The sequence below is a fragment of the Vollenhovia emeryi genome, unplaced genomic scaffold (genome assembly GCF_000949405.1).
Source record: "Vollenhovia emeryi isolate VEMERY1.0 unplaced genomic scaffold, V.emery_V1.0 DF939129.1, whole genome shotgun sequence".
In the NCBI taxonomy this organism is placed as follows: Eukaryota; Metazoa; Arthropoda; class Insecta; order Hymenoptera; family Formicidae; genus Vollenhovia; species Vollenhovia emeryi.
Genome location: NW_011967237.1, coordinates 1136536 through 1157662, shown reverse-complemented (window position 1 = coordinate 1157662; position 21127 = coordinate 1136536). Strand labels below are relative to the sequence as shown.

Below are 21127 nucleotides of genomic sequence, written 5' to 3'. Positions count from 1 at the left end.
ATATCTATTGTGCGGTCCGAAACAATGCACTTTTAAGCGCGCGATGCGCCGGCGGAACGGCGCGGCGGCGGCGGCGACGGCGTCTAAATCTCTCCTTGGTCACGTCACACCGCCTTGGTTCTATTCGTCCTCCTCGGTACCTCTCGGCCGTGCTACTACGCGCGCGAGATAAATTACATCCTTCGCGAGTGCGCGAGTCCGCTTCACGACTGCCTCTGTAAACGACTGCGAAGTCCCGGCAGCGCTTCTTCGCGAGAAACTCGGACGAACCTCGTAAAAACGTTTCTAAAATCTCTTCTCCATTTTCCTTTTAACTTCCTCCAGATCTTCCCTCTCTTCTCGTGAAAGAGAAGAATGTCGTTTTTCTTCGCCATGTGTGGTAAGAATTTCTCGCTGGGAAGCAAAGTACCAGAGCCAGTTTCTTAGTTTTTGTCAAACTGCATTTATTTTTCGAGATCTCCTTTTCTCTCTCTCTCTCTCTCTCTCTCTCTCTCGTCTTTCTATTAAAATCTTTAGTTTTATTGCTCGTTTGTTTGAAATTATTTCTCACGTTTATGTACACTCTTAGGCATGTATCGCTAAAAATTGGAGGTACACGTTAAAGTAAAAATCATACGTAATTACACTGAGGAAAAGGTCTTTGAAAATTTATTTGTAGCATATAATGTTTACTTCACTGAAATAAATGAAATAAATTGTCAAAGACTTTTTTCTCAGTGTACGAGAGACATATAAAAATCCACGAAATAAATAGTACCCCGAAATTATGAGTTTTATTTCGAGGAGGTACATTATCTACGCGATTACGAGTGTGATTCATGCGACAAGGAGTATAACAAATGCCTAACTGGCATGAAAACGGACATTTAGAGGTACATTTCTACCTCGTACTACTGTAGGAGGCACGTACGAACAATTTTGTACCTCTTAAAATAAGGTACCGTGAATTCATGGAGCGTTGATCGTTATATGTTCATTGTTACCTCGTACATTTATACCTCGTGCTACAATAATATACCGGGTGAAATGTCTCCTTTCGGCGTGTAACTCGAATCTCTATTCTACTTAGAAATTTGTACCTCGAATTTGGCGGTACTACGCGGTAAAAGCTGAAGAGCGTACGATAAGAAAAAAATGGAGCACGGTCAAGTGTTGTAGCGGCTTATCATGAATGGGGCGCGAGAGAGAAGAATCGGGGGCCTATTCTGTTGGTGCGCTTTTATGTCTGCTTTTTACGCGCCGCTGAATTACCTGGTCAATGGCACGAGGGGGGCCCATCGTTTCTGACCGCGCGTATGATTTTTCCGCGGGACCCCTCGCGCTGTTGCCACCAACCGGGCCTTCCTGACTCCTCATGAATGGCATTACGAGAGCGAGACGGGAGGAAAGAAGAAGAAAAAAAAAAAGATGAAAAAGGCAGGCCAAATGAAAGAGAGATTTCCGGGCTCCGATTTCAAGTGGGAACGGCGGTGATCGCACATCTAAGCCTTTGACGATAATAAAAATTAAATAAGCGACAAACAACGAGAGAGATAATTTTTTATAAAATACCCAGATGCTAAAACTAAAATTTGAAACTGATTTTATTGTACAGAGAACGACTTGCTCTCATTTTTGTGCCGGAGCCTGTCAACGCTAGAGTTAGATAAGTCCGTAATTCGTAACATTTACTTTGAATATGAAATCGTGTCTTCATATAAATTGCAGGTTTAATTCATACTTGAAGTCTACAATTGCCGGTGCTAAACTGATGTAAGTCTATAATTTATGTGATCTACTTTAAACGAAAATATATTTTAGTTCGGAGACACGAGAGTACTGAAATGTTGAGCAGTAGAATTTAACAATGGCCTAACTTCGAGAAATTGTAATTTTCTACCTGACAGAGCAATTAATATTTCTTTTCTACGTTAAAATATTATCGACAGCAAGGCTAACTTTGGCAAAATCGTTTTTCACGTTCGCAGAGAATTGCATTTTTTTCATAATTAAAAATGTCGATACGAAATTGATTGATACTTGAAAGTATCTTCCATATACGTCTGCGATTTTATTTATATTTGCGGTGTATTTTATTAATTTAAAAAAATAGCATACGATAAGAAGAGATCAAGAAATTGGTAGTACAATATATACCTTCACATAATGTTATACATGCAAATAAATTATTCCGCGTTAAACACATTTATCTATAATCTCTTCGATTCCTGCTTGAATTCAAGAAGTCTATTGAAGTTTATATTTCATTCATGAATCCATAACAATTGTGCTTTCAATTTAATCTTATCCAATCTTATCTAAGTTTTTGCAAATTTGTTATTGCGATAGAAAGTATATGACCGATTTTTCTTTTGCGTACATTCAAAGTGGAGCGTGATCGCGCGGTGACTGTTCGCGAAAAAGTGGTCGACACCAAATTCGTCAAATAAAACGTTCCCTGACTTTCGCGAAAACCTTGCAAACGTTCTGCCGAAGGTTTCTGACGCTAGGCTGTCAACGCTCCGAAATACGACGCCGGTGCTTCGCAAACAGTCCCACCTCAGATTTTTCAACTATCTGCTCTTTTTGTCGTCGTCGACAATGGTTCATCCGTACACGAAGACACATATACACATTTGAAAGCAAACGAAACCACACACGTAGAAACCCAAGGAATCTTTCAAGAAAGAACTGAGAAACCGAGAGATTTTCACAAAATTTATAATTTGTTATCACTGTTTCTCTTTCACAGCGCGGGGAAAGATGAGCGACTGCGTACGAGTTAAAAATATAATTTTAATGTGCACGAAAAACTACACAGATAGTTTTTAATCGATATCGTTATTTCGTAGCAAAGTATTATACTTTCAGTAAAACTGCATACTCTTCTTTTTAAAGAATACTTCCTTTAATAAAAAAAAAAGGAAACTCACTTTTACATGTTGACGAAGATACAGGTATCTTCTCAACACTTCTTATCGAATTGTATTCTTTCTTTTATTGATCATCCGGCGATATGTGTAAAACCGGCTTGAAGAACGTTCGGCTGCCACTTTCAATCGTCGGGAAAAATCGGGACACCCGACAACGCCGGGGGATTGAATTGTTCGATTCTCTTTCCTTGTCGCGAAATAAAGGCGGCTTCGGTCGCCACGCCAACTCGAAGAAGGCAAGGCGAGCGATTCGCGTGGGCTACCGCCGCTAAACTGAGAGCGTCTACGCCGAGGGGCACACCTGAATCCCGCGCGGCGTCGGTCACTACCTTACTACGACGCCTATAGTACCCCGACGCTATAGTGCATTGCGCCGTGCTATATCGGGTGGGCAGCTCGATAAAATAAACTGCCGACTTTCGTGCCCTTTTCCCTTTGCCCGCGGTCCTATTTCAATTGAAATAATTCCCGGCCGCTCAACGATTGCGAGCGGTAAAGATATCCCGAAGACCCGCCGGTCCAAAAGACGCACCTTCGAGAGGTCCGCGAGTGTAGCAGCACAGAGATCTTAGAGCATAAAATTGAGCTTCCATTCAGAGCAGTTTATAAAAAAAAATCAATTAGCATATCTGTCGTTTTTTTTTGTTTCTGGCACGGACTAAGGTGCACGATCCAAAGAAGATTTTGAAAACAGAATTAGGTCGGTCTCGCGACTCTTTTTATAACCCAGCATAATCACGCTTCGGAATCGCGCGGTTCCACCACTCTTTAATATTCGTCGCCCGTCGAGCGGCGATTTCGCGACACCCAGTACATTCGCGTCGCAGGTGAGCGGACTATAGAGTGCCAGCAGGGAACGTTGTTACACTATTATTCCTATGCTGTTTCCCTGGGCCCCGCTTCGCTTCGCCTCACCTGCTGCCCACCGCTTCGCTCGCCGTCGCGCCACGTACGGATGATTCCGTGCCAAAACGATCATACTCGGGCAAGAATGGACGGTAGAGATGGGCAGATAGGAGTTTTATTCGGAATCTGGGACGAGAACCTTGAGATTCATGAGCGAACTATGCTCGAAACGTGGCGATAATAAGCTACCATAAATTTCAGACGTAACGATGCAGCGGAGATAACAATGAACGAATTAGCGAAAAGGATACGGATACCGGACAAAGTTGAGGAACGTGGTCAAAGCGAGACCTGATACGCCGTAAGCGAATAAAAACTGTTGGATGTTAAGTCTACGCTAGCTTTACAAATTTATTTAAACAATTCGTGCGTACCTTTTGTCTATTTTCTGCCTCGTTCTCGGGGGAAAAAAATTAACGTTTCTTGCGGGGCAAAGTTAACGAAGAAAGAAACAAGTGCCGTCACATTTTGATACTAGTTGCTAATCGCTTCTCGTCCACAGCAGGTACAAAACCACGACGATCCCAGTGTAGAAAATGAGAAAGTACATCGACAATAGAAACGTGAGTGACAATTGGAGTGCTCTGAATAACTCCATGTTTGCGGAAGGCACACAACCTCGAGGCAAATCGACAGTGCGAGAATTACGAAGTAAAATGAGTCATTTGATTCGCGTCCGACTCAGATTTTACGATCGCTTCTCGATACCGGGCGAAATCGCGGGCGTGCTTGAATCACGAAGACCGGCGTTGATTCGGAATATGCACGTCAAGCGTTTTATGCACTATTAAACGTCGAGTGCATTCCTTTCACATTCCACCGAATCTCTCGCGACGGACGAAATACGAGATTAAGGGTAATTGCTTTTTTAATGTTCCTGCTTGAAACGCGATGCTTATCGGAAACGAAACGGAGATTTCATCGGAAACAATGGAGGGAAGAGAACGCTCTAACGTCAAGCGAAAACGTCGATTTTCCCCCCCGAGACATTATTGTACAAGATCAACCAGCAACACTTTCTTGAGATGGACAAAAATCAATTGGAACGTTTCTTCGACGCGCCATTGATTATTCCTTCCCTCGCTGTTGTCATTTTTCTTTCGTTAGCGATGTTCACCCGGTACCGCGTTAATTATAGTTTTATGAGGCATTGTATTCCGTAACTTTCTACGTAATTTCAACTAGATACGATTTTACTACCGCGGGACACTTGGGTCTCAATATCGGGCCGGAAACGAGTCTCTTCTCACGGTTCATACGCGTCTCCTAACTTTCGGGACATCGATGGTCCCGTTCGGTTTTCTTGGAGAATACTGGCTGCTTTCGAACTAGGAAGTGTGCCCGGGGGTTTCAATAATCGATGAGCTTATCGTTACGGGTGGCCATATGGCGTTCTTTATATATTTAGATATACTGCGTTACGGTAAATGGAATTACGGAATCGACATATGTAAACGAACAAAAAAGAAATACTTTTATGCCGATTAATTTAATAAATAAAAGTCCAGATCGTAGAATTTTTATCTGAATGAGAGATTGTCTCATTAAGGAATTATCTTATTAATCTCATATGGTATATGTGATTTTATCGATATTAATTAATCTAGACGTCTGCCGTGCACGTGAAATGAATTTAAATATAAGACTCGAGGAGAATTTGTTTCTTTCTAAATTTATTAACGGAGGAAAATGTCGCAACTTTTCCCGGTCGTTTACGAGCGATTGTCGCAATAAAAATGAAAACATACATCGAGAATTTAATTGGGAATCGCGTGAGCACGCGATTGGCCAATTATGGCAATTATTGGCGGTCAATACGCGGCCAGGCGATCGCGAAAGCGAAGCGATACTTGATTACCATGCGATAATTGCACTGCACGTTATTATTAATTACAGCTACGCCTTTTGAAAATGCAAATAACGCCGAGAAAACAAACAAAACTAAAACTCTTTCCATTACCAATGAACAAAATTATATTCGATATAATTAAACGATTAAAAAGGAAACTTCGGTTAATTTTCTTCGGTCCGCAATTCGTTTAAATAATCATATAAATAAATAATTGGTTAATTCTCTTACATAAAGATTACTGTTGTAATCCTTAAGAAAACTTACACGCATATTTCAATAAATTTACGTGGGATACGACTGCAAAATAAATAATTACCTTGAGCATCGAATTGCCTCCTTCGTCGCAGCATCGTCCTCCCTTGCGAAGGAACTGGACCCGCTCTGTCGTGACCATCTTCGTTGATTTCATCCTCGCCTGCACTGGTTGCACTGTCGCGTTGCACAACCTCGTCGCCACCGATCGTCGACGAAACCACGCCGCTGCTTCCTCCGAAGAACTTCACCTTCCTCGTCAGTTCCGCGTATCCATGCAAACCGGTCTCGCTTAATCTACATGGTAGGGACAAAGTAAAATTACAACGTCTGATTTCAGAGAGAGTTTCGCATCTCAAAATTTATATTATTTTGCTTTAAACCCGAATTTCTTTCTTGAGGGAAAAAGAAACAAGAGGAAAAAGTACACACACGAATGCGTTTCTTGTTATATTAAGGTCATTCTTCATTTTGCCGAGATGCATGAATAAACACACCTGACGCTCTCGCTACCGCTACTCTCGTATCTGGCGCTACTGTTAGACTCTCTCCTGGTCCTCGTAATAGCATCGCGTATCCTCTGGGAGGCAGAACAGGAGTCTCCTCCGGTTTTACGTGGCAATGCAGGAGTGGGTTCGCTCTCGCTCTCCCGAGGACTGTACCTCGACGATCTTGTGCTCAATGGACTGGCTTCCGGCGATAGATGCTGTTAATAAAACAGTAATTCCGTTAAAAGCAATCTCCTGCAAAATTTCGTGCTCGCAAGTACAACGACAGAACAGTCGTATTTTGTAAAATATATATAATCAACAGAAACATTTGCAATCTTATATAATCAATTATACGTGTTTAAGGAGTAAATTCTAAATGTATAACTGGTATTACTGTTGTTGTTAAACGGGTTGATAATCGTTTGATTAAAAGTTTTTCGAAATATGAATTAAACAAAGCTTGTATGATAGGATTAACTTACACTCGAACAACGCTTATTCGGAGTCTCATCGGTGTCGTCCGGATTTGAGAATTCTTCTTTAGAGAACTTTCGCCGTATCTGCTTAAAGAACAGTATGTGCATGACAATATCGTTAGAATTGGTATATTAAGCAACTCGATAGTCACGAATACTAATACATATATAGTAAAATCAAGCGCGAGAGCCTTCTCTCTTTCCTTAGACGGCTGTTCATAAATATGTAATCAGCACTTTCATGAATGGGATTGCAGCTTCTCAGAAACTAATTATTACTTCGTCATTTCTTGCATAAGCGACGGAATAATAATGATTTTGTTCTTCATTTTCTATATTTATATGCTTAGAATAAATTTGTAAAAAGACAAAATCGGTTAGAAGAATAAAATATACGTCTTAAAAAATTGTCTACAAAGAAACAATGTTATTTAATAAAATAAAATAAAATATATAGCAAACTTTCAATAAAAGTCAAAACTCGTATATAAGAATCGGAAAAGTGTTTTATACTCGATATAACTTGACAAAAAATTATTCATATGAAAATAACAACTGATAAGTAAAATATAAAATGTTTAATTCTTTGTTAAATTCGTGTTAAATATTGAATACGCAGATTTTTGTTATTAAATAATACCTTTTCTACATCGGATTAATGAAAGTGAAAGTCAAAATTGAAATGTGAAGATATTTAATTCAGGAGAAGGCTCATGTTTCGCAAAAGATGCCGGTGACACCTCCACACACACACACGCGCGCGCGCACGCGGATTCGTCCGCGTGTATTGCGCCCACGTATCACAAACAATACACAAACATATTCACTGACCACTTGGAACTCGTCCGGCCTCTTTCCATAACCGATCTCCAGCGAGCCCTTTCTTTCACTGGCGATTCCGGTGACGTCACCGTCGCTGCCGACGTCCAACAACTGCTCGGCAGTGTCCCGCGTCTCCTCCTCGTCGTTGTCCTGTCCCTTATCGTTCTCCGCAACGGATTCGATCGATTCTCGAGTCGCCAACAAATGCTTCTCGTCTATCGCCTCGTTGCCTAGAACCATCGTGTCTTGCTCCCGCATTCGCTCGTCCTGCGTCCTGTTTTCCGTGATGATCATGTCGATCATCCTCGCGTCCTGATGTTCCGCATCAGGCCTCTCGTCCAGTCGGGCGTTTAGTACTGTCGAGTCCGGTTCGAACGAGGCAATCGCCTCCTCTCTCCTCGACGGCAATCCTTCGGCGTCGTTGGCGTCGTCCTTGCCGTCCTCGCACCTTGTCCTGATCTGTTCGCCGGTAGCTTTCAATCTCGCCGCAGCGCCCACAACCTCTGCTCGTTCTTGCTTCTCTTGCTGCTTTCCTTTCGCGGGCTCTTTGCTCGAATTCGCGCAGTCCCTGCCCACGTCCTCGCGACTATTTTCACGGCGAAAGAGCCTTATTCCCGGCTTGCAGACTTCGTCCTTGCTGGCGGACGTCGATGAAGTGACAAACGACGATAACTTGCTCTCTTCCTTAAAATCTTTTCGCGCCGATCTCGATAAGTGACGAATGTCGTCCTTGCTGTCTTGCCGCTTTAATCGCTCCTCCTTGCTGCGGGAGGATAACAGTTTCGGGATCAAGCTTGGCACGCTTATGTCCTCGCGACTGCGACGCAGATCATCAGTGCTTCCTCTGTATCTACAGGATGATAGTAGAAATATAGTGTACACGTCATAATTTATATGAACCATATGAACTTCAAAAATGAAAAATAAATGTCTACCTAATTATTTACAATAACTAAGATTTTTTATTTATTTATTAATGACTTTACATGTATCTCTCGCTTCCGAGTGACTCGTTAAAGACAGACCTTCGGTATTACTTAAATTATGAATATACGAGAGGTTCACTTCTCGGCCCAATTCATTGATAAAATTCTAGTTGTACTCACTACCCGTGAAAGAAAGAAGCAAACGATACCTTTGAGGAATAAGTGATCGCTTGGGCGACTCCTGCGGGCTCCGGATATCCTCGAACTCTTTGGAGCTCCTTTTAAAAATGGGAATATTCGATTTCCTCTCGCCATGCTTCGTCGGACTTATTTTCGTCTCGGGTGACACGAGCTTCGCGAGGATCCTCGGCGGTTTTATAAGCGATATCCTCGGCGTGCTCTGCTCCTGCGCAGGATCCTCCTGCTCCTTGGCCGAGCGCTCGCCTCTCTTATTAAATCTTATACTATCCGGTGATGGCACTTCGTCCTCCGATTTGACGGTCGGTCTTTCTCGCTTCGTTCGTTCGTTAATCGACGCGCTTTTCTCGATCGCTTCGGTTACATCTCTGCAGCTGTCGCCGGTGTCCTCGGCGCAGTCCCTCGCGTCCAAACTCTTTCGCGAATTCTCGAGCTTCGACAACGTTCCGTCGTCGAAGCGCGAATCCTCCAGCGGATCTCGATAATCCTGATGGCGAGACGGTAGGCTGCGATATATTCGCAATTCCGGGGACTTTCTCGCAGCCAACCAACGTGTCGGAGGACCTTTGGAGAAAATTATTTATGGTGAACTCGCTGTCATGCAAAACGAAGCGGAAGCAATCGCGACTGAACTTCAACGAGGAAATGAGTATAGGAAATCAACACATAAATTAATGTAATTGTGACATTAATTAACATCCACTCGCTAATATTAAGCTTTCGCTATCTGCTGAAGACATTTTCCATTTTCTCGGACTTTCTACCGAGTCATCGGCAGAAGATTAATTAACGGGACGCACCATTAATCGTCCAAGCTCGTCGGATGCTGCGGTTCAGTATGTCCACCGGGATCCGCGCTGTTTTCTCGCTGACAGATCCGCTGGAAATCGGACTCTCGTACATCCACTTGTTGGTAACGACGTGCAATTCTCTGCAAATTGAACGGAGTCGAAATTATGTCAGCGCACGAAGACACACGCACGGGAAACAAAGAATCGCGCGATGCGGAAGAGGCGGTACCCTTCATTTTCGACCTAAATTCGAACATCATTCAAGTTTCACGTGTATTTCGCACGCTCGTTATCTTGCCCTCGCAATTTCGTTCTATTTGCGTTAATCAGCGAAGCTGTTTATGTAAAATTTAGCAGGAAATTTTACACAAAGTAATATTTCATGAAAATCAATCGGGGTATCAGCGAGATATTGTTACATATTATGTGTGAGACATTATCCTCGTTACTTCAAATATGTGGATACCCAGCGAGAAATGATTCGTCGACCGATGTCGAAACGATAATCGAATCGACATCGACATCGGCACCGTCAAATGACGTCGATTCGCCATCGATCGACCGATCATTTATCACTGGGTAGTTTGCTGCGGTATTAAAGTCTAAGTGAACGCAAAACACAACCGTATTTCTTTCGATTACCATTAAACAACATAGAAAACTGGTTTTCGACGTCCGACGTTATTCGCAAAAGCGCCTCGCGAGGAAGCGATCGCCCGCGGGGGGGGGGGGCTCGCAGGTGGGGCACTTACGCGATCTTGTAGCAAACGTTGCAGATCCACTCGACCTCTCTGTCACCGCCTGCGTGGTTCCTGGTGATCTCGATGCGACACTGCCGGCACACGCGATGTCTGCAGCGCGTGCAAGTCGCGCCGGTGTTGTAAATTCTACCGAACGACGCGCCGCATCGCGCGCATTTGCGTCCTTGATGCGATAGTTCGCCGCCGCCGCTGCCGCCGCCGCCGCCGCCGGACGCCTTGAACAGCCCCCTTCTTCTCAGGTACTGTAGACCAGCCTTCAGCCTCCTGCGAACACAAAGCCGGATGCAGGAGATCCCGAGGTATCCTCGTTGCCCGCCGCGCCGAACTTCGCAACTTCGCGGAGAACGTCGCGGCCGCGCGGCGGAGCAGACGTTCGCTAATAAAGGCACTGGTGAAGCCTTTTCAAGAGAATATTCAGAACTGCTGCGCTAAATGAAGATGCCGTTTCTTTAGCCGCACTTGACAATTGTCTTACGTTATTTTTACGCTATAGCGTGACGGGTACCTCACCGATCGCAAATAAGTTATATCCTTCTCGATTGTCCAACGAAAACAAAAGGGACCGAACATACCGAAACGCTGTTCAAGCGTTAACTATTTTCTTTTCTCTCTTTCTCTCTCGGCCGCGTCGGATTTTACGCGGCCAAGTGCGACGCGTGATTTTATCGCCTACACACGTAGTTACGCTTAATTATTGTTTGCTCTCAGCCGAGAGCGCGGGTAATTAACGGCCGCTCGCACGTATATACGTTATTTGTATCGGCGAGCGCGATTATTCATCGAACGGCAGAAACGCGCGAGCTTACGAGCCGCGATATCTCGATCACACCGTCTCGCCGTCCCTCGTCGCCGTCGTCGCGCGACTTAATGGCCAGGACTTACTCACGCAACTGACGCACGTGACGTGCCGTGTTCTCCTCCAGCCATGAACAACCGTTTCATCACACTCGAGCGGCCGCAAAAGTCGCGCGCCGCCAGATTTTCTTCCTCGTCGAGCGCGCTGTTAATTGCCGCATTAACGAAATTTTTTGCCCGCGCGATACGCGCGCGAGATACGTGCGCGAATCGCGATCGGTCTCGCGAGAACGTTCGGCCTCGATCGCTTCATTTCGTCCTTTAAACGGTAGATTTAAAAGTCAGAGGCATAAAGGTACACCGACAGAATTTTTCTTAAAATTTACCCCGAAAGTCACGTAATCGTGGGACACCATAGCATTTCGAAGAATTTTATGAGTTTTTTTAAATGTTGCCATATGGTACAATTTTAAAGTTTTGTGAGAGTTTTTGAAATTTCAAAATAAATAAAATTTCAAAAACTCACGAAACTTCAAAATTTTACTATACATTTTACTAGGAGAATGTGTGGTAAGATTTCAAAAACCTCTCACAAACGTCTTCCAAATTTTACCATACACTTTACTAGTAGAATGTATGGTAAAATTTCAAAAACCTCTCAAAGGTCTTCAAAATTTTACCATACATTTTACTAGTAATTATACTTACAATTAATAACATAATTGGTATACATTTTGCTATTGAAATGTGTGGTAAAATTTTTAAGAACTCTCACAATCGTCTTCAAAATTTTACCATATATTTTACTAGTAGAATGTATGGTAAAATTTCAAAAAACTCACGTTTTTAAAATTTTACCATACATTTTACTAGTAATTACACTTACAATTAGTGTACATAATTAATATACATTTTACTACTGGAATGTATGGTAAAATTTCAAAAAACTCACGCTTTCAAAATTTTACCATACATTTTACTAGTAGAATGTACGGTAAGATTTCAAACAAGTCTGACAAACGTCTTCAAAATGTTACCATACATTTTACTAGTAACATGTATGGTAAAATTTCCAAAACTCTCATAAAGGTCTTCAAAATACCACGTTGTCCCACGAGTGCACGATTTTCAGGGAAAATTCTGTCCGTGTAGAAACGAAGAACTCCCCGTTTGATACGAGGATCTGTAAAGTTCACTCGACATCTTCGTACATTTGCAATTAGCTAATGATTAATCAATTATGTTGATAAGCGCGTTGAATGTTATAGACGAGAACGAACGTCTGCGCGCATTTATTTATAACGTTATATAATCCGACATTTACTTCAAATGTCACGCAACTGACCGCAATTATGCAATTAATTGCTGACTTTATTCAATCTCGACGGATACACTCGCAAATCTTCTTAACCATTTTTTCAGAACGTTACAAAATACCTTACCGGCCGATCAGTTAATAATTGCGATGCGAAGTGGATGGAACCTCGTGATATCTCGATTCTAACGAAGACGGCTCGACACCGGTAATACCTATCTTTTTGCCGAAATCGTTCGCCACACACCGGGGGTGATCATATTAAATCACTACGAGGGACAATCTGTCTCCTCCTGGATTTGAAATGAGTTTTCAACGAGCGTTTAATCGACCGGATGATAAATCGCCGTGGGATGCGCGGAAAAAAGGAGCCTGCCGACGACGGAACACGACTACGTCGACTTGATTGCTTATGCCAGCGACGACAGTGACTCACGGACGGCCGTATCTAGGCTCCTTTTGTTATAAAAAGATTCGACGTACCGTGCACGAAAGATTGCTACATCTCGCCGCGCGGTGCCAACAGCGTTTCGCGCTCGTGTCTCGTGGGTGTTCCACCAGGTACGCGCTCGACTCCCATTCGTCGGGGCACCTGAGAAAAATCGCGCCAATGCAACCGATCGTAAGTCACACCGGGCCGAGCGACAAAGCGCGGTGCGCTTATAATTCCACAATGTTCTCGCGATAAAGTGGCCGGGGTATCTTTAGTCTCTTCCCCTGTCGCTTCTTAATTTTTCGCTTCTTCATTCCAAATCCTCATTAGCGAGTTCATTCTTATCAATTATTCTTTAACGATAAGCATTACGGTACTCGTTTTACGCGTGTAAAGTGATTCTTGAATTTATTCCGCCAAACGCCGCGCGGTTTCACGTGTTGCAATAATGAAATACAGTCTACTTATTCCCTCTCCCCTTCTCTCTCTCTTCTCTCCCCGCCCTTTCTCTCTCTCTCTCTCTCTCTTTCTCTCTCTTTCTCCGGTTTCACTCTTTCTTTCTCTGTCTCGTTCGCCACGTCGGATCAGGTACGAACAATGAATCGTGCAAGAGAATAGCGATAGACTAGCAAAGGAGTAGAATACCAATAAGCGTTGCCGGCTATCCGGCCCAGGAAGAAAATTTCCATACTCGGCGATGCAAGTTCCTATGCCGTCGCAGATATACGCACGAGTTTTCATGAATAATTTTACGGCAAACAACCGGCAACTTGCATCCACGCGCTGAGAAATTCAATTTGACAACAAAAGACATCCGACGGAGTTCAACTCCGCTCGTTTAAAGACGAGATGATAAAACGCGATGAGGATGATACGCGCATGGGACGGAAGATCGCTTCGCCGATCGCGTGAATGCACATGCAACTACGCACCTGGCTGTTCATCCACTTCCGTCTTCGACAGTCGAGAAAACCCGAGAACAGTCATTGCGCTCACATCCGGAGGTGTAGCGACGTCTCGAACAGGATCGGATATCGCGATCGAGGAAATTATTCGCTACGTGTGTCTGAATGTTGCTACACCGGCCAGCGATAAACCAGAAATAATTTTTCCAAAATTCTTGCCGATTACGCAAACACTTGAAAGAGAGAGAGAAAGAGAGAGAGAGAGACTGCTCCACTCACGCCAATTTCAGGAAGAGAAAATGGAAGAGAAATAGATAATTGCATTTGGTTTTGAAGAGTAACGTTCACGAGTTCAAAGTGTAAATCAGTGTGTATTGTCTAAACCGATCGGTAATTCCATAATCCCGATATTTACTAAAAAGTAGAAAGCGTACACGTGATTAAATTATTTGCATATATATATATATATGTATGTAAATGTTTGAACACTAAAGATACGAGTAAAGGGCAAATTTATATATAGTGTTTTATAAATAGAAGCAAGTGAAGAAATAGAGATAGAAAGCTAAGAAGAGATCGAACAGCACTGTTTTCCGCCGTATTTGCATTTCGTTGAAGAGAACGCGTTTGATTGCGTAAAATATGAGCACTCTGCATTAATACGAGATTTAAACGCGAATAGGCGTGCACATCCGGTTGCCATTTCTGAAGAACGAGATACGCTTAAAGATGAGCCGTACGGTTGCAAGCGATTGTGCCGGCGCCAACCTATTTAATTCGTACCGAGCATTTTTCTACGTTTCTCGTTAAACGTACACGATGAAGATTCGTTGTCGCATTCAAAAGCAATTGTAGGATCATTTGCGCTTGAAAATACTCGTGAATTTACTATACGGAGTCGTATTTCATATGCGTTTCTGGGAGCGAATTTCAAACTCGCATAATTTGACAAGTTTCCCCAGCGAAATAAATGGATTTTTGTAACCGCGCCATTTTATTTCTCACTGTAGAGAGAAATGCCATTAATAGCATTGCTCTCATATTTTCCAATGTGATGTTAAATATAAATATAATTAAGAGAAGACAAAGGTATAAAACTGTACAATTATCACGAAGACGTTTATCCTTAACAATGTTTTTTTTACGCGGTACGAACACGAGGCTGGACACGTAATTTAAAAAAGCACAGAAACAAAGGGACGGATACGTTATTTCTATCACATCCTCCCTCGTTTTGCTCGCGTTATTTAACGTTATTTCCCTTTAAAATTCAACATTCACTTAAACGAATCCACACTCGCGAGCGCACCGCACACAATGCGTTCAACCTGGAAACCACTTTAGCCACCGATGACAGTTAGAGCTCAGACGTACTTAGGCCACTCCGGAGGAGGCGGAGACCACTTTTGGAGCCGCTGGGGAACCGATCGTCGTAACTTATCACCGGCTTATCGTCGATCCGAGGAACGAACACGCGTCCGAGCACATTATCCCCGTGTAATTGACAGATTATTCGGCGAGGGGAACGCGAACGGCTTCGCGACCCGGTCGGCCGAGAACACCTCGCGAGAGCTCGGCTCGTCGCGATCTCGCCGATCGGCGACGGGGGCCCGCCGCCGATGGGGCCCCTCGGTACGCTTCGTCTCGTTTCGCCACGGCTCGCTCGCTCGCTCCTCGGGCCCCAGCCAGCGGGGGCGTGACTGGACGTACATTAGACGACAGTAATGCCTCGTGGTAGACGACGTGGTTGCACCGCGTCGGACGCCTAATATGGCCTTTCCACTTGGTTTCCACCGCGGCTGGACAGCGCGGATTTTTCGCGACGCAAAACCACCGGATCTTGGCAAAATTTTGAGTAGCTAAACCTCGAGTCCGGATCTGCCTGTGGTGGACAGCTGGGAGAGAGAGAACTAATTATCTGAAGGAGCGTCCCAGATGTCACAACACGCACATGATTTGCATGTCTTCACAATCCGCGGAGGAGGCTGTGTTGGAGGACACATTCATATCGTTTCATCGATCATCAGGATCCCGTATTGAGGATGCTGTACCGTAACGGCGTGTCTAATTACTAATCAATACATTTCTTAGGGAGACGCGTCAGGAAGAGTAAATAACGACTTCCCGTAGCCGGTGAGAATGTGGACGCCGTTGTTCGGTTATCTGACCCAACTGATGACCGACCTGTTATATCGGCACTTACTAAATAAATCGATAGATTTATACATGGAAACTAGATGTTCCGATATGGACGAATATGGGACCGTTCGTTTACGATGTTGATCTATAAATAAGAGCTGTGGACATAGCGCAGTTTTAGACTTAGTAAGTCGACTGTAAATCTGTCACAATTCATTCGTGTCGAATTTTTCTTTAAGCTGCATTTTCCTTGGCAATAAAGTCAGCGGAGAAAAATATTTCTCAAGTTTATTTCGTGACATTAAAACCTTGGTAAAAAAAAAACTAAGCCTCGAATTATGAATTTGTTGAAGCTTAATTAAAAGTGTGCTTAGAGGATAGAGATGTGTCTGATATTTATATGTAATAACGGAATATATGCACATCTATTTATTTAGAGTTGGCATAAAATATTCTCTTAAATCGTAAACATTGTAAGATTGGTTATTTCTGACTGCGCGAGGTGACAGACAAACCCATATTTGCAGAAAGAAAGCGTTGTAAAGTGGGCTAAAATTGTCAGGATGCATTGCGACGTCAAGCAGTATTATCAAGAGTTTCCATGCGGGTGGTTTCGCGCGCGCGATAAGAGCCTACAACGAGCAGCTTTAGTATAAATCACTTGAGAGCGAGAAACGTTGAAGGAACAATTTAGAATAAAATTTATAAGATTAGTTTCTTCAAAATATATAACATCAAAAGATACAGGCCTAATTGATACGCATTAACGTATAAATGCAAATTTAAGCAAGTGAAGAAATCATCCAGTTGATTTGAAATAAAAAGATCTTTAGGAGATAAAAACTATTTGATTTACGATCAAATATTCAGAAAATATTTGACGTCATTGCGAATAACAGTAGCCTAAAAGGTGTATAAAATCATGAGTACGATGATTCTGTCAATAAAATTAATTTTGTAAAAGGGGAAAAAGAAGAAGGGGAGGAAGAGGCAAAAGGCAAACTTAAAAAGATTTACTGTTATGTTATAATTGAGACTATCAATCAAGACTAATCAATTTTTAACTTTGAATAAAACAGAGCAAGAAGAGAGAGAGAGAGAGAGAGAGAGAGAGAGAGAGAGAGAGAGAGAGAGAGAGAGAGAGAGAGAGCTACTCGGAGAGAAATAAAAAATTCTAAACAATGTTTTAAGTAACTGGCTCGTTTGCTATTGTGATTTTAAATCGTGGCCTTTTTCTTTTGAGTTATTCAAATGATACCCCGACGTCCTAGAAATTTCAACGAAAAGGGGAAATCAGGTCGCGGGGGTCAATATCTGGATGCCGTGTCCTGAGAATGACGAAGGCGTTTTTGTCGACGTCACGACAAAATGTGGAGCGGAAGCGGATAAAGAAAAATAATTATCTTCAAACAAGAAGAACCGACAGCCGTAGTGTATCATTCGTTTCTCGCGGAACAATAACTTTCCCGTCATTAAATTGCCAGGTTAATTAAATTGTCAGAAGAGTCGCAGGAATGTTGTGATTAGCTTTTGAGTTGGTTGACACGTGAGCGCCACGATTATTCATCAAGTTAATGCCTTATACAATTTAAGGGGCGAATTGCGCAATTACAAGGGGTGGCGCGTTTTTTTCATTTACTGAGCGTTACGTATGAGATAAAGGAATTTAAATCACGGCCGGAAGAAATGGATAAGTGAAGGGGCATGGAGGCGCTAAAGCACGGCCAGAAGAAATTATCATTTAGATACAGAGAACTTTCATTTAATTAACGAAAAAATAAACTAGTCGACGAGAGAACTCTAGGATGCAAAGGATAATCTTCGTTGCAATTTGAAGGTCTAACGTTGATGATGTATGTGCACCCAGAAAAAAAGGTTTATTTAGGTGAAACAAACGAGATAAATTGAAATCACACTTCGTTGAATCTACTGAATTTTTATTTACTTCTACTAAAATATTTACTGGGCTTGAAGAAACAGATATGAATTTTCTTAGAAATTTCAGTCTTAATGAAATAACATTTTGATTAAGGTAAAGAAATTGTTTCTTTGAAATTAAATAAAGGTCTAGTAAGGTCAAGATTCAATGAAAATTTGTTCGATTTCAAAGAAACTGTTTTCTGGATTATATGTAATACAAAGAATAGAGTCGGCAATATTACTAACATCTATTTTTTTCTGTGTACTTATTGCAACATCTACAAAAAGTCTCTGTTATCTACACACTATCGCTATCAATATGTGCAACGCCTTTAGCAAAACTCCTTTTTCAACGCGCGCTTCTATCGGTTCCAGCGAAAATTCTTTCAAATTTCCGCGGCAGAGATCTCTTCTCTCTCAGAACAATTTCTATGGTTTTTTTTTTAGCAGTACATCTCTCTCGTCCGGATGAGCATCTCTCCGCAGCCTCCCTACATTTCGCTTACTGTACCGTCGCGATTCAACTCAGCTTGCGCAACTGCGAATCGAGCGCGAATCACGTGTCGTGCCGAGTCTCGCGACAGCGGAGCTCGCTTCGAGCACGTCAAAATATCGTCACGTTCGGTGCGTCGACCCTGCTGCGTTCGCGATGAAGCGGGACAGGACAGGTTCGCTCGTTCCTTCGTTCTTTCTTTCGTTCGTTCATTCGTTCGTACGCCAGCAACTTTTCGTTGCACCGCCTTGCGCAGAAATCGCGACGGCGGCGATCCCCCCGTAGAGACACCACGGTAGGTAGGTAGGTAGGTAGGTATGCATGCGCGCCGGAAGAACCGTTATTCAACCTTAAGGTTTAAGGTTCGTTCTCCAAGTAACCCGCGTCCGCGAGCCTATTCGACCAGACACGCGCGGATTTCCGCGTTCCGACGTTCAATTATCGAAACCGTCTACACCTTTAATCTCTTATCAAACCAATTGCCGCCGTAAAATTAAATATACCACGCTTACTTCGCCTATCTCTTCATCCTACCTTCGCTCGGCCCTACGTATGGTATTTTCTATTAAATTAAACCCCTTATTTATCCCTGTCCCGAATCTTCCAAACTCGCAAGTCGTTTACTTCTCCTACCTGGTCACCTCCCAATTTTATATCGCTTTATATTTTATTTTAATTTGTATCATGTACCATTTTATGCCATTGCACCACGTGGACAATGATAAGCTTCGCGTACATGGATTTGAGATAAAAGTTAATCTTTCCCTAATAGCACAGAAATATTTTAAAAGGTTAAATATATTTTAAAATCTTTTTAAAATACTTTATAAATATTTTAAAATATATTGAATCTTTTAAAATATTTCTGTGCTATTAGGGTTGTAACGTCGGCGTTTTCTTGACCAACCAATTCGAATTGGTGAGAATCGCCCGCCTAGGGTGTAGGGAGAGGTCCAGGTTCAAACCCTGGCCGAGGTAATATCTTTCGCAATAAATTTTCTGTATTACTAAAAAATGCCAGGTATCGCCAAGAAACACTGGCGTTGTTGATTACCGCCGGCGACAGTGAAGAAGTTTCTTATTAGTTGATTAATCTTTTTATTTACGAGAGACGGATCTTGAATTGCAAGGCGCCGGTGTATCGCGCCACATAACCAGCACTTGTCAACGGTGCTCGCGGGATTATTCGCAGCCCAATATAACTCGCGTTATTCGCGTGATATAACGCCGCGTCAAATATTATGCGGGTACGCACATTGTGGGCTCTATCCACCTTCGTGTGAAAGCGCCATTCCGGCTGAGCGAGACATAGAAAGACGAGACTCGTTCACACGGGGGGTCACACAGCTAGCCCCAAGAGAGCAGTCATTGACATTGGAGAAAGAGCGAGCGGGACGAGAGAGGGAAAGATGAGAAAGCGTTAGAGTGAGACGACGATACGTCTTCGAGAAACGTGACTAATATGGTCTCGCAGTATCTTTACACGCCGCCTCGCCGTCTTCTCTGATTTCTTCGCTGTCGCGAAGCTAAGCGGGCCTGCTCCTTCGTCACTTAAAACAAAGCCGAAGAGTCGGGAGGCGCGGGAGGCACAAATTAATTCCGCTCGTTACAATGTCAAGTCACGATCGTGGAGAATTTTCTCGGTGAGATTTTCCTCCCGCGACTCTGCCGGTCGCAAGGGGAAACGTAATGCAAAGTGAATGAGCGTAAGAAAAAAACGATTGAGGATACTCCCGCAGCGATGACGGGCGCTAATCGTAAGATGATTAACTGAGTTTTAATATTTTCATAATGTTTCTCTATTATTATTTATCGCATAGCGGTCTGTGATCGAGAACGGAAACGTGGGTCGTTGATGAGAATTCATGAAAAAGCTCGCGATTCAAACCGCCTTCGAGCGAAGGCACGAAGTAGCAATTTTCGATATATTAAAACAATTAAAGGCTTGTAAGAAAATATATGATGTGGCAACCGTACGTGAGGGTCGAAATTGCAGGTGCAACCCACCGCGATATTAGCAAATTACATAGCGGAATGGCATTAGACGGTATACGCCGAAGATGCAAGAATGTGTCTAATTACATGCTCGTCCCGCCACGAAGAATCGCTTAAGAGGGAAATTATCCGCTGTTGAAACTCTGCGAAATGCCCTAGAGAACAATATGGCTCTCTTCGCATACGTCTAATTTAATTATAATATTACGATATAATATACAATTTATTGGTAATGTATTTCTGGGTTTGTACGTACCTATGCGTATAACGAATTAATCTCTTATTGAATTTATTATTGAGAAAGCGATCAGACTTGAAAATTAGTAAGTGCATTCTAACAAAAACAGAAAAATTTACCTTCCAAAAATGACAGAGTAGAAAAATGCTCGAACCTTTTCAACGGGTTCTCTATTTCTTCCTTAGATTCGTAAATAATTCTATGATTTATGAAGCGCGAGATAGCATCGATTGATATCATTCCTTCGATTTGTATCATCGTTCTTAAAATAGGATACATGATATGTAAGAATTTATTTCTTCCCACCTTTTTTTAAATATCAAGTAATCAATGTCTGCATGTAATGCGATATTCACGATCGCGGTTGCAATTTAGCTTTGTATTATATTATCAATCAACGATTAATCAATATCAATGTCAATCAACGAATGTAATTTACATTTAAAGGATAATAACAAAGCTAATTCTTTAATTTATTGGGGGGGGGGGGGTAAACCGCTGACCAAA

The 21127-nt window shown here is 42.7% G+C and overlaps 1 protein-coding gene across 2 annotated transcripts in view; it reads right to left on the bottom strand.

Moving 5' to 3' along the window:
* LOC105568399 overlaps positions 1 to 21127 on the bottom strand; it is a 53582-nt gene that overhangs the window by 25083 nt on the left and 7372 nt on the right. For both annotated transcript variants that reach the window (XM_012024050.1, XM_012024051.1), the window contains exons 2-8: positions 10379 to 10651; positions 9636 to 9766; positions 8847 to 9399; positions 7721 to 8561; positions 6896 to 6973; positions 6420 to 6628; positions 5987 to 6219 (exon numbers count right to left, since the gene is read on the bottom strand). In XM_012024050.1, coding sequence (XP_011879440.1) covers positions 5987 to 6219; positions 6420 to 6628; positions 6896 to 6973; positions 7721 to 8561; positions 8847 to 9399; positions 9636 to 9766; positions 10379 to 10651 — 2318 coding nt within the window. The remainder of the gene's footprint in view (positions 1 to 5986; positions 6220 to 6419; positions 6629 to 6895; positions 6974 to 7720; positions 8562 to 8846; positions 9400 to 9635; positions 9767 to 10378; positions 10652 to 21127) is intronic.